This window comes from Chelon labrosus (genome assembly GCF_963514085.1).
Source record: "Chelon labrosus genome assembly, chromosome: 2".
In the NCBI taxonomy this organism is placed as follows: domain Eukaryota; kingdom Metazoa; phylum Chordata; class Actinopteri; order Mugiliformes; family Mugilidae; genus Chelon; species Chelon labrosus.
Genome location: NC_140338.1, coordinates 7495639 through 7516108, shown reverse-complemented (window position 1 = coordinate 7516108; position 20470 = coordinate 7495639). Strand labels below are relative to the sequence as shown.

Genomic DNA, 20470 nt, shown 5'->3' with positions numbered 1-20470 from the left:
TTTGTTTAGCTGCTGAGACATGAGAACAAGGAAATGCAATTTGGGCAAATGACTGCAAAGTATAGTTACACTTCTGGGGTGGAGCATGTGAGGCTACGCTCAGTATAGCATAGAAGGACAGAAGTGACACATGAGATTCAGGCTACAGCTGCACTGTACCTACAGCGCAGAAGTGATCCTCTCAAACAAGCATCTTAAACTGAGCTTAAGATGTTTGACAACAATAACAAACTACTGCAACACAGAACACATTTACACAACACACACTAATGTGTTAAACCACTGAATCACTGAAAACATGTGCAGGGAAACTCGATTCCTTTTACTGACTCCCTCACCATTTTCAAAACCGTTGTACAGGCATATGACTGTGGTAATGAACATTTTAATAATAATTCTTTGAAAGCCAAAAGCAAAGGTTGTGAAACAGAGCAGTCTGTACTCAGGAGATTATCTTAGAAGTGTAACGTTGATGTACTTTAAATAAATTAGCTTCAGACAAGAGACCAGCTTTGCATTAACTGTCACTTGATCAGTTTTTATGGTTACGTTAGAATACCATTGTCTACACTCAGTGTTTGTAATAAAATGACTGGAAGTGTGAAGTTTGCATGAATGTGAGTAGCTGCATACACAATGTGATTCTGTTGATAAACCTTTGCTTCATGATTGGTGGCTCCATGGCCAACAGGAGATGGTGAACACAGTTACAAAGGTGGTGCCACTGGACAGCAGTCATTGGAAGCTGAACGACAGCAATGGCTCATCTGACGCTCCTTCTTGTTCTGCTGTGGGTCGGTGAGTAGAGAATGATGTTTTTGTGATTTCTTCATTGGAAACTTGACCACATCACATTTGCTGATCCATCAGATGCTGGTTTTGAATTTCTTAATGCTTTATCTCTCTCCCTCATTTCAGTACATGGAATGGGAACGTTATTTATATTTTTATATTTCTAACTTATTTAAGTAGATTTGGGCTGTAATTATTTACCTAAAATCTGTGTTTAGTCAATGTCAGTGAGTGACTATGTTGTTCAGTGAGTAAAACCAACCAGTTTTAGCACAAAGATCCAACTCATAGGAGATCATTTTCTCTTTCAGGTACCACAGTGAGCACAGAGGTGGATGTGGCCAAAAGAGTCATTGGAGGTCGAGATTGTACTCGGGATGAGCGTCCGTACCACGTGAAATTGACTATCTCCAATGACACCCATACGTCCCACTGTGGAGGCAATCTGATCAATAACCAGTGGGTTCTGACTGTGGCTCACTGCTGGATGCCAGGATGGTGAGAAAATCTAAATATTTCTGAGTCTTTAATTGAGACCAAACCTCATAACAATTATGTGATTAAGCGATTGACATGGAACAGTAGACACGGTTTTACCTATGACCTAAAATGTGTTTTATGGCAATGAAATTACTGTGCAAGACGTAATGAGATATAATCTGTGTTTTCAGCAAAATATCATTCAAGTTTCGAAACCATCCACGTCCCACAGAGGCAGTGGAGATAACCTCAAAACCTGTGCCACTCCCGGGTCATGACATCATGTTACTGAAGTTCAATAAACCACTTGAAGCTTGGGCTAAGCCTATAGAGCTTGGTGACTGTAATGAGAAGTATCAACCAGGAAAGTGAGTAGTTCAAGATGTACTGATGTTTACTTTATTTATATTTTTTCATTTTTAGACTTTTTAATTCAAAACACGTTTTTGGCAAATGCATCGTATTTAGTATAATTACATAATACTACTCTGACTGAAGCTTAATAAGAAAAAGCAACACATTTAATAAAAAAAAGGAAAATACTGAAATATAATGCTGAGGTAGAACTACAGACTGACCTTTATTTTATTTTACTTTTACTTTTTGTTTATTTTTCACTTTTTTTCTCGTGTTTGGATCTGAACAAATAGTAAATAAAAGTAAAAGTAATCATCTGTTGAGTTTTGAGAACATTCTTCTTCTTCTGATTATTTTTTCCAGGGAATCCAAGGTGGAGATTGCCGGCCATGCTTCCACTGTCAAGGGCCCTAATAATGAAAGAAGTGAGATTTTCTTGTCATTATTATTTATAATATATAAATTATTATTATTTAAATTATCATTTATAATATATATAATTTTAATAAGTTAATAAATATTAACATAAAGCTGCTAACATTCTGTCTGTTGATCTTTAATTTCACTATATTATTATTTAATGACATTAACTGGGCAATGTATTCTGAAAAACTGAAAATATAATGTGATTTATGTCCATGGATAGAATTTATGTTACAGTCAAACTGTTTTCTGTCTCTCAGATTACATTCTATGGAGATGTCATTTAATTTTATTTAACAACTATGGAACTTTTTTTCATTCCTTTGTAGTATGCCGTTATACACCAACTCTTCAGTGTGCAGAAGTTAAAGTCGTTGACTGTGATTACATCGATGATATTCTGGTGAAAACAAAGTCTACTGACAAGCACTGGTTCTGTGGTAAAGCTCCTGGAGTGGATGCATGTCTTGTGAGTTGGTTTAGCTACTAACCTGGAACATTCTCAATAGTTTAAGATTCATCAGTATTTTAATAAACAGGTCACAACCTTTGAATAAACACATTTCTCTTTCTCACAGGGTGACTCTGGTGGAGGAGTGGTGTACAAAGACCGGCTCTACGGTTTAATCAGTCACGTCGGAATAAAAGCAACTGAAAAAACAATTAAATTCGTAGACATTTGTCACCCAGAGTTTGCAGAATGGATTAAAACAACTGCTCCAAGACAGTGAAAATAATGTTGTGTTCTGTTCTGTGGTTTAAGATAAACATGTCACAAAACTCTTCCAGAATAAATATTATGTGACACTACAACCCTGTATGAGACCTTGTTTACTATGAAAAGATGAATCTCTCTGACATTACACACACACACCCACGCACATCCACACACCCACGCACACACACACCCACACATATATATATAACAGACTGACTGGTTACCTGTTTGTATACATGACACCTACTAGAGATACAATAAATATAGAAACATTTTGGTGATGTTTAGGACATGGGTGAGCTGTCTGTCCTCAGCATGTATTCAGGTCAAGAATGTAGATTTCATTGTTCCTCAGTGTTACATAGTAAAAATACAATATCAGCTCATAGGAAAGAATGAAAATAGTGGACTGTAGAGATAATAACCACAAACTGTTCATGACATGCCTTCTCAGTACATAGCATAAAGCACAAATGCACATGCAATATTAGAAACTTAAACTCCAGTTGCACTCTTGGTGACAGAGTCCAGTTGTTCTAGGAAAAGGCTAATGGGTCATTCCAGAATGACAATCTAGGCATCAGAACCTTTGAAAAATCTTCACTTTATTTTTTAATTTTCCATCATGTATTTAAGAAAACCATGAAATAAACCATCAAATAATTTGATTAGTCCAGCTCAAGCATCAAAGGTACACTTTTTATTTTTTGCCTCTCTGACACTGCAGTCTTTCTGCCTTTTTTCTTCCCTGTCTCTACATCTTTCCTCCACTTCTCTCTCTCTTTTTCTAAACACTGTCCTCTTCTTCAGCCATGCTAGATACAGTTAGGTAACAGGGTTGCATGCATGTTGTGGGACACAAATTTAGTGGATCGTTACTATTTTTTAAAATATGTTGATTATTTAACTAACTGTTTTAGTAATTACAAGAGACATATATCAACAAAATCCCCCCCCCAAAAAAATTAAAAAATAAATAAAAAATACATTGCACATGTTCTGTCCATGAATAGTTTGAATTTGTTTGGGTGGGACAGAAAATGTCCTCCAATTCTGGAATGACCCTAATATATTTCCAGGAATAAATCATTTTAAAATGATAGAGAACACTGAGTTAGTTTCATGTCGTTAGGGACCAGGGCTACAAATGTTAGTTGTGGATTAATAATAATAATAATAATAATAATACATTTTATTTAGAGAAGCGCCTTTCAAGGTACCCAAGGACACTGTACAAAGTAGGTATAGGCAAGGAACACAAAACACAAAACACCCCCAGACACACACAACAGTACACTGAGCACAAAGCGAGGACAGATAAAAAACAGGGAAAATAAAATGAAATAAAAGAGGCGGTGCAAGTAGAGATCAGGGGGCTGACAGGTAAGCTAAGCTAAAAAGATGTGTTTTTAATTGAAAAAAAGTGGACATACATGTATTTTGGCGCATCACGAGCGGCAGGTCATTCCACAGTTTAGGACCTGCCACACTGAAGGCCCTGTCAACCATGGAGCGAAGACGCGTTGTGGGGACTGTTAAAAGACATGCGTCTGTAGAGCGGAGGGTGCGGGATTGCAAGTATGGGGTAAGGAGATCTGATAGGTAAGATGGGGCCAGATTGTGTAGGGATTTGTAGACTAAGAGAAGGATTTTGTATTGAATGCGGTAGTGGACAGGAAGCCAATGCAGGTGCTGGAGGATGGGAGTAATGTGATCCCAGGACCTGGTGCGGGTGAGTAGCATTGCAGCGGAATTTTGGACATACTGCAGCCTGTTTAGGGTTTTAGCTGGGATGTCGCACAGTAGAGCATTGCAGTAGTCGAGCCTAGATGTGATGAAGGCATGTATGAGGGTTTCTGCTGTAGATGCGTTAAGGGAGGGCCGGAGTTTGGAGATGCTTTTGAGGTGGAAGAAAGACACCCTGGTGATGCTTTTGATATGTGGCTCAAATGAGAGAGTAGGATCAAGGATTACGCCCAGATTCCTAACTTCAGCAGAGGTTGTAGTGAAATAGCCGGGGATAGATAGCTGCAGATGTTCAAGTTTTTTTTAGAATGTTAGGGGTGGAAATGAGAATAGCTTCAGTCTTATCTTGGTTGAGTTTGAGGAAATTTTGAGTCATCCAGTTGTTAATGGCATTTAGACAGTTGACCAGATTGGATGATGATAGTATGTGAGCGGGCTTGGTGTGAATGTAAATCTGGGTGTCATCTGCGTAACAGTGAAAATTGAGCCCATGATGTTGTATTATGTGGCCCAGGGGAAGGATGTAGATTAAAAACAGCAGGGGGCCAAGGACAGAGCCCTGGGGGACACCATGTGAGAGGGGTGAATTTGGAGATCTGAAATTCCCAATTGAGACAAACTGTTCTCTGTCAGTGAGGTATGACTTAAACCAGGCCAATGGAACACCAGTGACACCAAGCAAGGTCTCTAACCGAGTGAGTAGGAGGTTGTGGCAAACAGTATCAAAAGACAGCTGTGAGGTCAAGGAGAATGAGAATGCTGACATGGCCTGAGTCAGCAGCTAATAGCAGGTCATTGACAACCTTAACCAGGGCAGTCTCAGTACTGTGCATGGCCCTGAAGCCAGACTGAAACTTTTCCCAGAGGCCATGGCATGTGAGGTACTGTTGGAGCTGGCTGGCAACTGTGCGCTCCAGGAGCTTTGCAATAAACGGGAGGTTAGAGATGGGCCGATAGTTCTTATAATCCTCTGCGGCTAACAATGTAGACCTCATCTTACAACAATGACTTACTAATTATAAGCTCACAATTACCAGAAAAGAGGAAACACTGGGAGCCTAGTTCAGTCTGTAAAGCTGTACATTTTCACCCACTAATCGAAACATTTCAGGTTAATTCAGAGTAAAATGAATCCATAGCATTTCTCTATAGAAAGGCTGCAGTGTTTGATGTAAATTAGATTCTGAGATTCCATTTGTTTTAGTTATTCTTTAGCAGGAGTAAAACCTTAAAAATTAAGACTTGGCATTATTAAGCTTCTTCATCCCTTCAGTAGTTCTTTCAGTAGTTTTTTCTGACTCCTCATGTTCTCTTCATAAAAATGGATGCAAACCAAAATCTAAGCAAATTTTGATCATTAAAATGCACATTAGTTAACCTAAACTAGCATCTTTTATGTCATTGTTTATTTGAACACACCAACCAATATCAGAGTTTATAAATGCAAACCATTGCCCCATTACAGTAGAATACATCAACACTTCCTGTATATCCACATCAGCAGGGGGCGATTCTATCATCTGGTTTTCCACTTAATGTCTTTGCTTCTCAGGATTTGGTGATAAATCAACTTGTCTGTGGTAGAAATTGTCAAAATGCAGAATCTGACAACAATCAAAAGCTGATTCCTATAAATGTATGTGAATTAATAACTTTGTTCACTTTACTGGATTTAGTTTCAGAGACAAATTCAAGATCTAATTTATGTTCAATCTACCTGATTCTATTGAGACTAATGGCCTTTAAAAATAAGCTCCCAGCCTTCAGATATTCTTTTTTTTTATCTGTTAAAACATTATTGTCAGAAAGATATACACAGATCAGGCATAACATTATGACCACCTTCCTAATATTGTGTAGGTCTCCAAAACAGGTCTGACTCATCAGAGAATGGACATGGGCCTTCTGAGGGTGTCCTGTGTGTTAGTGGGAGACTTTTGGGTCCTATGTGTTGAGGGGAGGGGCCTCTGTGGATCATCCCACAGATATTTGATCAGTTGGGGATTTAGTGAATTTGGAGGCCAGGTCAACACCTTGTGATGTTCTTCATGTTTTTTTTTAGTTGTTCCTAAAGTGTTGTTGTTTGTGTGTCTGTGTCAGGCTGCATCCTGCTGCCATCAAGGAGTGTCATTGCTATGGGATTGGGGTACCTGGTCTGGTCTAGGTGGGTGCTACATGTCCAAGTAACATCCACATGAATGAATGCCAGGTCCAAAAGTTTCCCAGCAGAACACTGAATTGTCACAAGATGTTGTTTACTTCTCCTGTCAGTGGTTTTAATGTTGTGGCTGATCAGTGTATGTTCTCCTCTGTTGTTGTCAGTTCAGTTCTAAATTTCTGTAACACCTCATTATATATGTATATACACATATATTTGCACTGACAAACATTTTAGATAGTGCAGAATATCTTTAATTATTACTGATCACATTTATGAAAAACATTTCATCTTAATTTCCAGTGAAGGTCCGTCCACTATTCCACTCTACTCTTTTGCAGTGCATTAGGACACTACTTCCTGCACTGTGTCTTAAAAACAAAGGCATCCTGTTGCATTTCTCCCCATGTTCCTCTGATTAAAAATAATTAACCATCTGAGTGACGTACAACAAGGACTGTGGAACAGTGCCCCTATATGGGCAGGTACTGTTGAGTAACTTTGCATAAACATGCAGAGCCTTGCAGCCAATGGGCCTGATAATAAAACAATAAAAGAAACTGCATGGTGGCTGCCATGTAGTCAGCAGTGCTTGAACAGAAGGGCAAACGTTACATGGCGAAGAGCAGCGATGGCTCATCTGATGCACCTTCTCTGTTCTCTGTGTGTCAGTGAGTATTCAGCTATTTATATTGTAGTTCACTTCTGTTTCTTATCGTGTGTATCTGTCTGTGGATTGGGGTTAATGCAAAAATGGCTTAGCATGTTTAGATGCACCAAGCCTTAAAGAGATTCTGTGCAGTTTTCCATTAAGTGGTGACTGATGTGCAGTCAGTGACAGTCATACAGACACGTGGTGGGCAGTTCTCCTTTCAGGTGACACAGTGAGCTCAGTGGAGGATCTGCAGAAGAGAATCATTGGAGGTCATGAATGTGAGCGTGACTACCACGTCAGACTGAGAGGAGTTGGTGCCTCTGGATATTCCAGTCTTTGTGGAGGCTCTCTGATCAGTCACCAGTGGATTCTGACTGCAGCTCACTGTCTGAAGCCGGGAATGTGAGAAAATCTCTGTATTATATTATAACGTCTAATGCAATATACACCGATCAGACATAACATTATGACCACTGACAGGAGAAGTAATCAACATTGACCATCTTGTGACAATACAATGTTGGACCTGGCATTTATTGGTGTGGATGTTACTTAGACATGTAGCACCCACCTAGACCAGACCAGGCACCCCCACCCCATAGCAACGACAGTCCTTGATGGCAGCAGCCATCCCCAGCAGGATGCAGCCTGACACAGACACACACAAAAACACTTTAGGAACAACTAAAAAAAAATCATGAAGAGAAGCACAAGGTGTTGACCTGGCCTCCAAATTCACTAGATCCCAAACTGATCAAGTATCTGTGGGATGATCCACAGAGGCCCCTCCCCTCAACCCATAGGACCCAAAGGCCCCCCATTAACAACACAATATTAGGAAGGTGGTCATAATGTTACATCTGATCTGTGAATATCTAGCTGTAATTTCTTATATTGTTCTCAAGGAGCTCAATTATAACAGACAAGATCAGACACTGAACAGCAGTGACATGCAGAAATTTAAGGTATGTAGTCATGGTCTCATGTTAATCTTTACCTTTTACCTTCATGTAGGACTTTGTTTGCAAACATAAGTGTGCATCCTGGAGGTCCAGCACAAGAAGTGAAAATCACAGCAGAACCTGTGATCTATACTGACGACAAACTCAAGTCTCACGATCTCATGCTGCTGCAGCTGCCTGTTACCTCTGGTATTCAACCGGTAGCTCGCGCGGACTGTGAGGATCATCCTAAAATGTGAGTTGTGTATTTCATTCATTCATTCATTCATTCATTCATTCATTCATTCATCTTCTGTAGCTGTTTGTTCCTGTGAAGGGTCGTGGGGTCTGCTGGAGTCTATCCCAGCTGTCATCGGGCGAGAGGCAGGGTACACCCTGAACAGGTCTCCAGTCTATCACAGGGCTAACACAGAGAGACAGACAACCATTCACACTCACACCCACAGCCAATTTAGAATCACCAGTTAACCTAACGAGCATGTCTTTGGACAGTGGGAGGAAGCTGGAGTACCTGGAGAGAACCCACGCAGACACAGGGAGAACATGCAAACTCAGTTGTGTGTTTCCCTGAATTAAAAAAACAAAGAAAAAAAAAACTGTTGTTCAGTTGTTTCTTTGACATGTGCTGATATCATTACACTACAGCATTTTTTTTATATATGTTTAAAAGGATACCTTTATGGGGTTTGAACAGTTTAGGTTTATGGTAACATAACTGGATGAAGGTCAAATGAGCCGACCACGTCTCTTAGAAATTAGATCCGTATACGTGTTTCTTCAAGCTAAGATTTGGTCACAGGATCTTGACACAGAGGTGCGTACCAATCACTCCTAAGAGTTTCTTTTAAGGGCAATATTAACCTATAAAGATGCAGTAATGCAACCATAAAGTTAGCTAAAATCAAAGAAGTTTACCCCATGACAGACGGTCCAATCACCTGCATCATCTGCTGCATCAGGTTAAAGCTTAGTTGCTCAGTCTGGTTTGCCCTGAATGAATAAAGCATAGCATATTTTTATCCTGCACCAAATGTTCAACACTGATCTTAAATGAACTTCTTTGTTTGTTTCTTCTTGGTGTCATTTTCCAGATTTGAGATCGCGGGTCATGCTGCCACCACTGGAGACCCTGAGGACAAAAGGAGTGAGATGATTGTTGATAATCTGATAAAGTGAATGATCTGTTTATGTCATTGTTCTTTAATTCTTCTTTGTCATTCTTCATAGTCTCCAGATGTAGTGATGGATATGTGTTGGGGCTGTTAAAGTCAACGCAATAGTAGCTCATTGACGCACACTCTTTTAAATGCCACATACTTTTTTAATTGCATTTACAATATAAATTTCTGACCCTCGGTCTGACCCATAGTTTGGAAATTATGCTGATGTGATGCAAAAGCAATAATGAGAAACAAAACTTCCTGAGTAGAAACTAACAAAGAAACAGAAGCTTTGTGTGGCAAAGCCCCAAAACATTCACTTTTGGCCCAAACCCAATAATAAAAATAACAATCTTCTGAATAAAGCAAACATATTCGTCTACTCCTATGCTGTTATAAGTATTATAACCTGAAAAATGCCCCATGATGATAAAAAATAGATTAATTTGCGATTAATCGCAGTTAAATATTTAAATCTATTGACAGCCCATGTACGTACAATTTCTCTTTTGAGCCAAAATTGTATTGTTCTGTACTTTACTGCAAAACTGCTTTCATTCAAACCGGTCCCACTGTTCTTCTTTTCCAGAATCCGGAACATCACCCACTCTCCACTGTGCGGACATTGATGTCGTCGACTGTGAAGACCTCAAAAATACTTTGCAGGAACAATTCCCAGATGCCTACAAGGTCAAGGAGTATCAACACTGGCTCTGTGGCCAAACTCCTGGGAAGGATATATGTTTCGTGAGTTGGCACGATCTGTCTGTTTTTACACAGCAGTATTATAGGTAGAGAAAAAACATGTTAAAGGGGAATTACCGTTTTTTACAACCTGGATCTTATTTCTGTCATAAAGTACAATCGTTTACTTACCCATATAACTTTGGTGTCATTAGGAGTCGTTCGGACGATATTTAGATCCATGTATAACCATATAATGGGAGTGACTGGGGCACCGAAAGGCAGCCTCTAAATAACGCATTATCTGCTGCGAAACTCATTCATTTCACCAATATTTTGTTATGGTACGTTAATGCTATTCCCCGTTGAGTCCGGAGTTACCTGTTATCTATTGGTGGACGTGCAGCGGTTTGTTGTTCTTTGGCCAGCTGTTCCTCTCTCTGCCTCCTCATCCTCCTTTCAACCAGATCCTCATCCGTATACTCTGGCTCAAAACGGTAAGGACGTCCATCATAAACAAAGTCGTCGTCCACAACCTTAGAATCGGAAAAATATTCAGCCATATTGCAAAAAACTAGCAGTAGCAAATTACAGGTAAACAAGCCGCGCGGGGTGCGTGAGGCGATGTCAGAGATGACATCATTCAGGTCAGTGGTTAGTAGGTTAATCTACAGACCCTAAATGATGATAACAGCTAACTCTGGACTCTACAGGGAATAGCACTAGCGTATGATAACAAAATATTGGTGAAATGAACGAGTTTTGCAGCAGATAATGGGTTATTTAGAGGCTGTGTTTTTCGGTGCCCCAGTCACTCCCACTATATGGATATATGCAGATCTAAATATCATCAGAACGACTACAAATGACACCAAAGTTATATGGGTGAGTAAACGATCATATTTTATGCTCGAAACAAGGTCCAGGTGGTAAAAAATGGTAATTCCCCTTGAAAGGCCAAATATATGATATGAGTTTTTCTGTCACAGGGAGACTCTGGTGGAGGAGCCGTGCACGGAGGCAAGATTTATGGCGTCATTTCATTTCTTGGAGATCCCGATCATGTCTGCAGAAAAGCATGTGCATTCATGGACCTCTGTAATAAGGAATATGCAGACTGGATCACTAAAATTATTAACTGACAAACACGCTGTACAGTGAATAACGCTCTGAGACTCTGTCGTAATGAATGCTTGTTTCAGCTTTATGAGAATCTGTGTCCTATAGTTTTTTTGTACAGAGTGCGTCACAGTCATTTTCAATATATTTGTCTTGTGACTACGTCATTTATTGCCATGTTTCACTCTTTTCTTGGCATAATCACATTTAAATACGAAACAATTATTAGATGCTACTTTGCCGGGTATATTGTGCACATCACAACAAACTTAAGATAACAACATAGTAAGTAATTAAAGCTTTTCTGTAATGGCTGGTCTACTTTTAAACTGGGCATCTTTTTCTCTGTCTCTTCTGTTGCATTTTTTAAAAAGCAGCCTCTTAAACTGTTATTATATCTAATTATAGCGGGCTTGCTTTTTTTGTCTAATATGTTTACTGACGGCTGTGGTAGTGTATTACATTGCTCAAGCTTTTAGTCAAAATGTCTGCTGCGTGAAACATTTATCTGATCATTCGCCAAAGATAAAGAATCCATTCTGGTAAGATGCTAGCGACGCTAAGACAGATGCTCGGATGCTTCATCCCAAAACCGAAGTGAGTAGTTTTTCTCACAGTGATCAATGTTGCAGTGGGCGCCACATACCGCTGCCTGTGTCCCCTTTTGTTTCCAGACCGGCACCACAAAGCCCTGCATGATGGAGCACATTAACGCCTTGTCAAGTGAAGAGTGTCCCGATCCTAATCTGAGCTGTCAGCACCAAGTTCCATGCAATCAGCCATAATCTGGTTTGAAAAGGCTGCCGACCTCACAACTGAAGACCTCGAGCCTTTTTAGTGGCTGCTGTTTGACAAATCACTGAAACCCCAAAAAGGCTTCGGGACGGGAAGAAAGAGAAATTGATTTTTGTTTGTGCACAAAGGTTTTCTTCACATTATATATTTTATTGTTTATTTAAGTTTCTCATCACTTTTGAGGTTAGAAACTAGCCTATGAGCCGTGTCACAGCTTAGCATGGAGGTTCTCTCTACCAGATGAACAACCTTTACTTAATTTCCAGCCTCTGCACACCATACTGTGAACATACTTTTTTTTTTTATTATTCTTGCACCATATGAATGTGACTTGGTATGAAAAGCATGCAGCTCATCAATAGTGCAATCTACTACCATTGCTTTAACACTTACCTAATGCACTACCAGTCAAGCTGCAGATGATTGGCAATACTGACAAGAAATTCCTGAAAATTAGTCTTTTCCACGAATTAACAGACTCAGTATATTGCAAACCTATACTCAAACTTATCAGGGTACTCACCATATACCTACAGAACCTTATGCAAACATGCAAGTTTGGAAATGAGATCCTTATCTTCTTGCATATCAGAGTGGTGTATTGCATTATTTTCTATAAGTTTCAAAATTATATAATTCAATTGGTGAAATGATGGCTGAAAATATATTTCATTTGTTTTCTTAATATCCACAAAAGGAATGAGTCGTGACGTGACAAGAAGCAGGAGACGTGACATGTTTTCATTATTAATCTACACACAACGTGTCCCAATTCCCTGACAAGACCACACCTCTGTAGCTACACGGACGTTTATTTTGACCAGGTTAAAGGAGGAAAGGGATGTTGATCAGAGAGGTTCAGGGGGATGGGATGATAGGGGTCGATGTAGAGATTGACGACGGTCTTCTGATGTTCACACGGAGGAACCCAGGGAGAGAGAATCGGGGAGGGGGCATGTCTCCGGAAGCTTCGGCTCCGTGCCCCTCTGGTCTCTCTGGCCGGGACACGGAAGAGAAGAAGAAAGAACAGAGAGGGATGGGTGTTGGGGGAGGTTAGCTGCACCTACTGTATATAGGCAAGCATGGGTGATGGGATGTTTGAGGAGTGGACTTGTTCCTGAACCCAAGGTGTAAAACTTAAATTTAGTGGTATATAAAGACAAGGCAGGCATAGAAAAGTTGATGAAGGTGATTTTTGATTCATATTCCCTACATCTTCTCCTGGCTTTGAGCTGCACGGGATCATTTGTTCTTTGACACTCACTTGATAACAACAATGAGTGATGCTTCCCACCTGGAGGGGGGGCAGGGCGGCTATAACCCCATTTGCTCCAACAGTCAGTCGGATTGATATACCCGTCCTGGTGGCTTGCCCTTTAAAAGAAGCAAAGTGGGATAGATGACGCTTGTAGCAGATGGTAGAAACGTGATCAGATACATCAGCATTATTTTAGATGCGGCGTCCACACTCTGCTCGTTCAGTCGATGATGGAGACGTTTCCATCCTCATAGCGGCATGTGAAAAAAGATCAAATCTCTGCGGACATCTTAATTGATCAAAGATCTTTTATTGTAATAGCACAAGAAATAATACATTCGTAACAATTCCATTTCCAACGCGACATCGTTCGACTCCCTGCTCACAAAGAACTACCATTCCTGATCCGCATGCTTTATCGCCGCTCTCAAAACAAAACGAACTAATGAACATGAACTAATCTCTTTAAAACACGGTGCACGTTGCGCAAATGTTATTACCCAAGTCAAATTTTGCAAGATGCCTTTATATGCCGTCGAGGTACGCAGGAACTTCGCTACTTTACATGAAGCTCGCTCCTGGTCTTCCACTTAAGCTCGCGGATGAATCTCCGGTGGGTTCACTGGAGCAGTTATTCTGATGAATTGGTATCCTGTCTGGTGCAGCATTTATAATGCGCTTTAAAACAAAAACAACCACAAAAAAAATAAGAAAAAATAAAAATAAAATAAAGATCCACCTCTGGGGATGCTGTACAGAGAGGTTTACTACTGTTTAGGTGTAACTGCCAAAGCATTACTTTTTAAGATTGTTGTAGTTTTCTAGATATTAACAGAACTTTCAAATCCTCTTTTAAACCAGGGTCAGCGGTCTGAATGTCTTTGTCTCTTCCTCTGTTGTTCTGCGAGAATCTAGAACAAAAAAACAAAAAAAAAATCACGGGTTAAAATGGACATGAGGTTAATTTTGTAATAAGTTTTTTCTTCTTTTTTACGCATTTTTAAAAGAATACCCCCCCCCCCCCCCCCCGCCTTTAAATCCTCCCTGCACGATACAATAAGTTCCACAATTATTATGGTAATTTCAAAAAAGGCTGGAGCTCCTTCTTTTCACTTGTGTCTTTCAGCCACTAATGTATCTCCCGCTGAGTAAATCACGGGATCGTTGTCTGTCAAATTATCGTCTGTATTCGTGCCGTCCTCCTCCTGGTAAATTGGATATGTGCCCGGCGGCCTCGGAAATAATCACCCAAACGCTGTGATAGGTGCTTTTATTTCCGCGTATCAAATGTGACATTAGCGGAATCACTTCACAAGAATCAGCCTTTATTCTCAGCGCATTATCAGAGCTCACTTCATCTTCTATTTGTGTGACCCCAGTCTGCATTTCTCTTTTATTCCATCTGTTCTATTGTTGATCTGCTGCAGTAAAGGTTCCTCACAAATTCAACAGAACACCTTTCATTTATGATTCTGGAGAGGTAAATGCCCCTCACTCGTCCTCCTCTCCTTCACTACATGATCACTACATCTTTCAGTTATTTCTCCCTTCTGATAGTTTCTCTTGCGCCTCTCAGAGGGAGACTCTGCGTTCGCTTCAGTCTCACCGTTTACAGCAGTGTGCAGGGCTTCTTCTTTGCCCTCGTGGGCTGGGGGCAGAGGACGGCCCGGATGGCCTCATCAAACACGGTCTTCAGACCACGTTGGGTCAAGGCTGAGCACTCCAGGTACTTCACAGCATCTGTACGTACGGGAAAAGGAAACACGCACATGTGATTAAAGCTACAGATAAAGACCAAGTAAGAGAAGCCGGCTGTAGAAAACAACCTGCAATTTTAGCAAAATCGATAATGCTGTGATTAATAGTTTGCACCTTTTGTAGAATTTCTTGTACGAGCAGGTTGCACGTAGAAAAACGATAACGAAAGAGCGTTTGAAACGTGTGTATGAAAGCTGCAGAACATGTCGATAACAGCATTTGCAGCATTAAAAGCGACAAATCTGCAGCTCCCTCACAGAGGTACACAAAAATTTCCTTTTGACCTATTGTTCCCTTTGGGCATCTTTTCGTTCGTCCGTAGGAAAACAAACAATTTAAATTAATTTGGGTTATAACAGACACGTTTTACAAGAAAAACATTTAAAGTTTTAGTTACATTTTACTTGTTTCTTTGCTACCTTCAAGATTTCATCTGTGCAGTCACAAGAGGAGAGGATGCATCACTACGTAAACACCGCTCATTTCACCAATTTAGGCTTAAGACTTTCCTTTTTCATTCCTTTTTGGTAAAGCTTATAGTTAGGGCTGGCTCAGGTGACGCTGAACCGTCCGTTAGTTCTGCTGCTATAGGCCTAGGCTGCTGGGGGACGATGCACTGAGCACCTGTCCTCTAATTTCTTATCTAGTTTCTTTTCTATCACTGCTCACAGGTTTGTGTGCTACTACTGTATAGGATGTTTATACCTGTGTGTCCCTCTCTCCGCTCCCTTTCCCTCACCCTTCAGATCGGGATTTGTGTTGTTGTTGATACTATATTTTTGTTATTAAACTGAATTTTGGTGAAAATGAGTCGTTCCAAACTTGAATTTTGAGGAAAAATCTACAGTCATAAATAAACAAGCCACTGCTACATACATTTTAAACAGAGGATGCTTTTTGATACTAAGCAAGACTACTTTCATATTTTCACTTTTTTATTGAAATAACCTTTTAAACATACTTCTGATAAATGTATTCTGTGTGATTACAGAGCAAAGAAATGTGTCTCCAAGCCTGTAATATAATTCTGAGCAGTTCATGTGCCATTATTTAATATCTGCATAGTTGCAGGTTAGCCTTGCCATAGGACTGACAACTGATTCGTAATTGTCTCTTAAGGGGGATTTTGGGATGTGGCTTAAAAGCTAGAAATTAGATATTTTCTGTTATTGTTTCTCAACACGTTTGTCTAAACAAATGTATTATGCACATTCTGGGTCTAGAATAGATTGCTTCATATAAAGTCCTGCTTCTGTTCAGTTGTCTCTACTCAGTACGGCTACAAACCCTAAAACAAGACCTGAGAGAACACCATGACTGACCTATATCCTTAGCCAGAGCCAGGCACTGTGGATAGCTGATCGGTGCCAGCTTCTTTTCCTTCAGCTTCTCGATGGTGTCCTTCTCGTCCCTCAGATCCAGCTTGGTCCCCACCAGGATGATGGGCGTGGAGGGGCAGTGGTGACGGACCTCTGGGAACCACTGGCAGGACACAGAGTAGAAGGCAAACGAAATGAGGAGGGTGGAAAGAAAGAGGCAACCAAGAACGTTGGAGGTGAGCGTCGATGTTGGAAATGAGTGAAAGGTTGAAGGCCAGAAAGTAATGGAGGGGCTGTTTTTGACATGACAATCCTTCTTATAGATGCATCTGTTTCTAACGTCTTAAACCCAAGGCCACTTTCTCCGACTCCTGCTCCAATCTGACATATATGACATGTATGTAAACAGCTACAGGGTTAGTTTGCATAGTTTACTGCAGATGTGACAGTATCTGACTATATACCGAGCGGGCATAACATTATGACCACCCGCCTAGTATTGTGTAGGCCTCCAACAGACTCATCAGAGAATGGACATGGGCCTTCTGGTGGTGTCTTTGGGTCCTATGAGTTGAGGGGAGGGGCCTCTGTGGATCATCTCACAGATACTTGATCAGTTTGGGATCTAGTGAATTTGGAGGCCAGGTCAACACCTTGTGCTTCTGTTGTTCCTGAAGTGTTTTTGTGTGTGTCAGGCTGCATCCTGCTGCTGGGGATGGCTGCTGCCATCAAGGAGTGTCATTGCTATGGGGTGGGGGTGCCTGGTCTGGTCCAGGTGGGTGCTACATGTCTAAGTAACGTCCACATGAATACAAGGCCCAAAAGTTTCCCAGCAGAACATTGTGGATTGATACAAGATGGTCAATGTAACTACGTCTCCTGTTAGTGGTTTTAATGTTGTGGCTCTAGGGTTCTAGTTAAGTTTTACTTTCTTCTCCCTCTCTGGCAAACAGTGACTATTCTCCGACTGGTGATGGGCGGACACTGAAGGATCGCTATGCTGGCAACTCTATACGCCGCTGTCATTGAGCCTTTATCTGCTTGATATTTAGCTGCTCGGGAACCTCATCGTCGATGGCTGTTGACCTCCACTCATAGAAACAAATGAGACTGATTCTGAAACTCGTGGAGGAAGGAGTGTGATGGGACAGGGCAGAGTTAATGAAAACAACGCCATGGAGACCTAAGGAGCCTCTGTCTGACACAACTCTGCACACTCAGTTCTGTCACACGATGTTTTGTGACCCTTTGACGTAGTTTTGTGTGATCAGTTTAAGATAAAAAGAAGTAGTCCCTCTGGGAGTGCGACAAGAAAGGAAAAGAAAGAAGAGCAGGTGAAAAGACGGCAAGAGAGTGGTGTGTGAAGCAGATACTGGCGATTAACAATAACACCTTATACATATATGCTGCTAGTCTATGCACTGATGCTGTTCAGTGCAGTGAGGAATGAACAAACTTATACATTGGGGAAATAAAACAACCCATCCACAAACGCATGCTTCAACACAGGAGAGTCAGGTCATCATGGAAAAAACTTAGTGGTCGACCTACACCTGAAGGACAAAGGACACTCCTTTGGAGACAACAACGTCCACATTTTAGCCCCAGAAGATAAACGGTTTGAAAGAGGAGTAAAGGAAGACGTCTAAAATCCTTCTCTGAACAGGGATGTGATCTGCCGTCACTGTACAACAAAGTCTTATCAATCTGTCCCCAAGACGTCTCAGCCCCATTCACACCTTGAGACTGGAGCCTCTGACTACAATGGCTCGTTAGAGGACCATTCAGACACTAGTCATGTGAGTTTCTGATGGATTACACCAGCAGATGTTCCTGTTTAAACCTCAACTCCACGTCAGTCCCTTAGAGCTGAAGAAGCTGCTTGGATGAAACGTCTTCTTTGGATTTTTACGCAGCATTTTTCATTTGTGTGCAACGTATTTATAGTCTCTGATTTATAGATTTTGATACTGTATCGTCATTGCACAATGTGTGTCAGTGGCTAAGCACTGCTGATTTAAACTGCACTAATGCACGGTTTATGCTTATGCGTCAACCCAGACCCTACGCATGAATGTATAAATGGCTCGCACTGGTGTAGACTACGTGCATAGGTTACGGCGTGTTTGTATGTACAGTAGATGCACTTGAATGAGACTTCTCAGATCTCAGAACAGTCTGATCTAACTGCACCGCTGTGCAATGATACAATGATCTATCACATCACATGCATAGCAGCTGTCTAAAAGGATGATACAGACATTGGAGTTGCTTGGCTCCCATCGGCAAAGAGTACATGTCGCTGCATCGCTCACATGCATACATGTCGCTTGACAATCTGTTGTCAAAGCAGGAGGCCTACAGTGTCGATGCACTGTGGGCATCATAGTTTAAGGGTGGCTGTGGTTGTCTTTGAAAAATATGCCAAAAGGTAGACATCTGTGGCCCCGTTTCTTAGTTGTTGTTTTTTTTTTCCACTTGGCCTAAAACAACGACAGCGACATGGGAGAAAGATTTTGAGAGATTCACTTCTGATTAAACTAAATGGCGCAACTAGCAAAATACCTGTGATATTATCACCACAGTATAACAAATTAAATACAGAAATAGATATGCTTCTCTAAATAAACACAGTTTACTCATCAAGTTCATTCATGTCACCATCTTCAGCCACTTCAGCTACTATTTTACTAAAATATAGTGCGACAACTGTTGGTTTTATGTCTGAAACTATTTTTAATCCAAAATAATCCCAAACCGTGTGTCACAGAGACGAACCTCACCTTAGCTCTGACGTTCTCGTAGGATGCTGGACTCACCAGGGAGAAACAGATCAGGAAAACATCCTGGAAAACAACACAGGATTAGATTAGATAGTAGATTATATGACAATAGGAATGTGACTAATGCAAGTTTATATGGTTCACAGTGAATATACACCGATCAGGCATAACATTATGTCCTAATATTGTGTAGGTCTCCCTTGTGTCTCCAAAACAATTGTGCCTCATCAGAGAATGGACATGGGCCTTCTGAGGGTGTCCTGTGGTGTCTGGCAACTTAAATGTTGATTCAAGTTCAGTTTAGTTTAATTTAACAAAGTGTAGGTCGGCTGGTCTATGTTTAAAAAGATTTATAAAAACAACAATTGTTGATACGATATAATTTAAGACATTCAATTACTGCTTCAGTTCTAATGATGAAATAAATGTAATGTAATCCCATTCACTAAAGTGGAATTAAAGTATTTTTTTCCTCCTATCAACCTAAATATCAAACATCAACCAGATATCAACCCAGGATTTGATCATCCTCTATATTACAGTGCAGGTAATTGCAGCCTTGATTATCAGATCGCATTTGTGTCATTGATTTTCTATTTGTATGTAATCACCAACAGGTTAACATTCAGGTTAACAATTTTGAGAAATTTCCGGGTAGATTTTTCTTGACAGATTTGATTTAGGTGTCCTACCCACAGCTGCACCGCCATCAATAACGTCTCCCTTTTTTCCCCACCTTCTGTTTCTGTCTTTTAAGTTAATGAGGCCGTAGCTCAGTCCGACTGCCTTATTGTTTATGGATTTGGCGGCTGCAGTTTAAACTCTCTCGCTTTTCACAGCTGGACACAAAGTGGATTTTGCGTTTTGTTTTATTTTTTCTCCTCCTTCTAATTAACTGTGTACGTCTGTGTGTGTCTGTGTGTACCGTCTGTGGGTGGGACAGTGGGCGGAGCCTGTCGTAATCTTCCTGTCCAGCTGTATCCCAGAGGCCCAGGTTGACTGGCTTGCTGTCCACCATCACATTAGCTGAGTAGTTGTCAAATCTGTTGGAGGGGCAGAAAAGGTCAGCGATCAATCAGTCAGCCCTTCATTTCACTGATTATTCAAACAATCAATCCTTTGATTTGTACGGGCCTGTAGACTTGCCACCGTGTTGTGGGGAGGTCCCGTTATGAGACAAGATATATTAGAGATCTGAGAGAAGCTTAAGACAGGAACCAGGGGAAATAAACTTTACTGTAGTGCAGAATGTAACGAGTTTGGGATGTCCAGTGACTTACCTTTTATTTTTTATTTTTTTTTA

At 40.7% G+C, this 20470-nt stretch overlaps 2 protein-coding genes across 2 annotated transcripts; one reads left to right on the top strand and one right to left on the bottom strand.

Annotated features, from left to right (window-relative positions):
• Positions 1-758: 758 nt before the first annotated feature.
• Positions 759-11277, top strand: LOC311507637 (kallikrein-8-like; the record flags this gene model as incomplete). The annotated part of the gene is made up of 8 exons (XM_084572060.1): positions 759-798; positions 1104-1290; positions 1993-2054; positions 7551-7731; positions 8344-8526; positions 9383-9435; positions 9966-10198; positions 11125-11277. The coding sequence occupies 8 exons, from the start codon at positions 759-761 to the stop codon at positions 11275-11277; spliced, it is 1092 nt and encodes a 363-aa protein (XP_084428186.1).
• Positions 11278-14916: 3639 nt separating this feature from the next.
• LOC311496564 (ras-related C3 botulinum toxin substrate 2-like) lies at positions 14917-20203 on the bottom strand (the record flags this gene model as incomplete). Its single annotated transcript, XM_084556451.1, has 4 exons — positions 20093-20203; positions 19168-19230; positions 16388-16547; positions 14917-15047 (listed from the first exon to the last, which is right to left on the bottom strand). The coding sequence occupies exons 1-4, from the start codon at positions 20183-20185 to the stop codon at positions 14917-14919; spliced, it is 447 nt and encodes a 148-aa protein (XP_084412577.1). The 5' UTR covers positions 20186-20203.
• Positions 20204-20470: the final 267 nt, after the last annotated feature.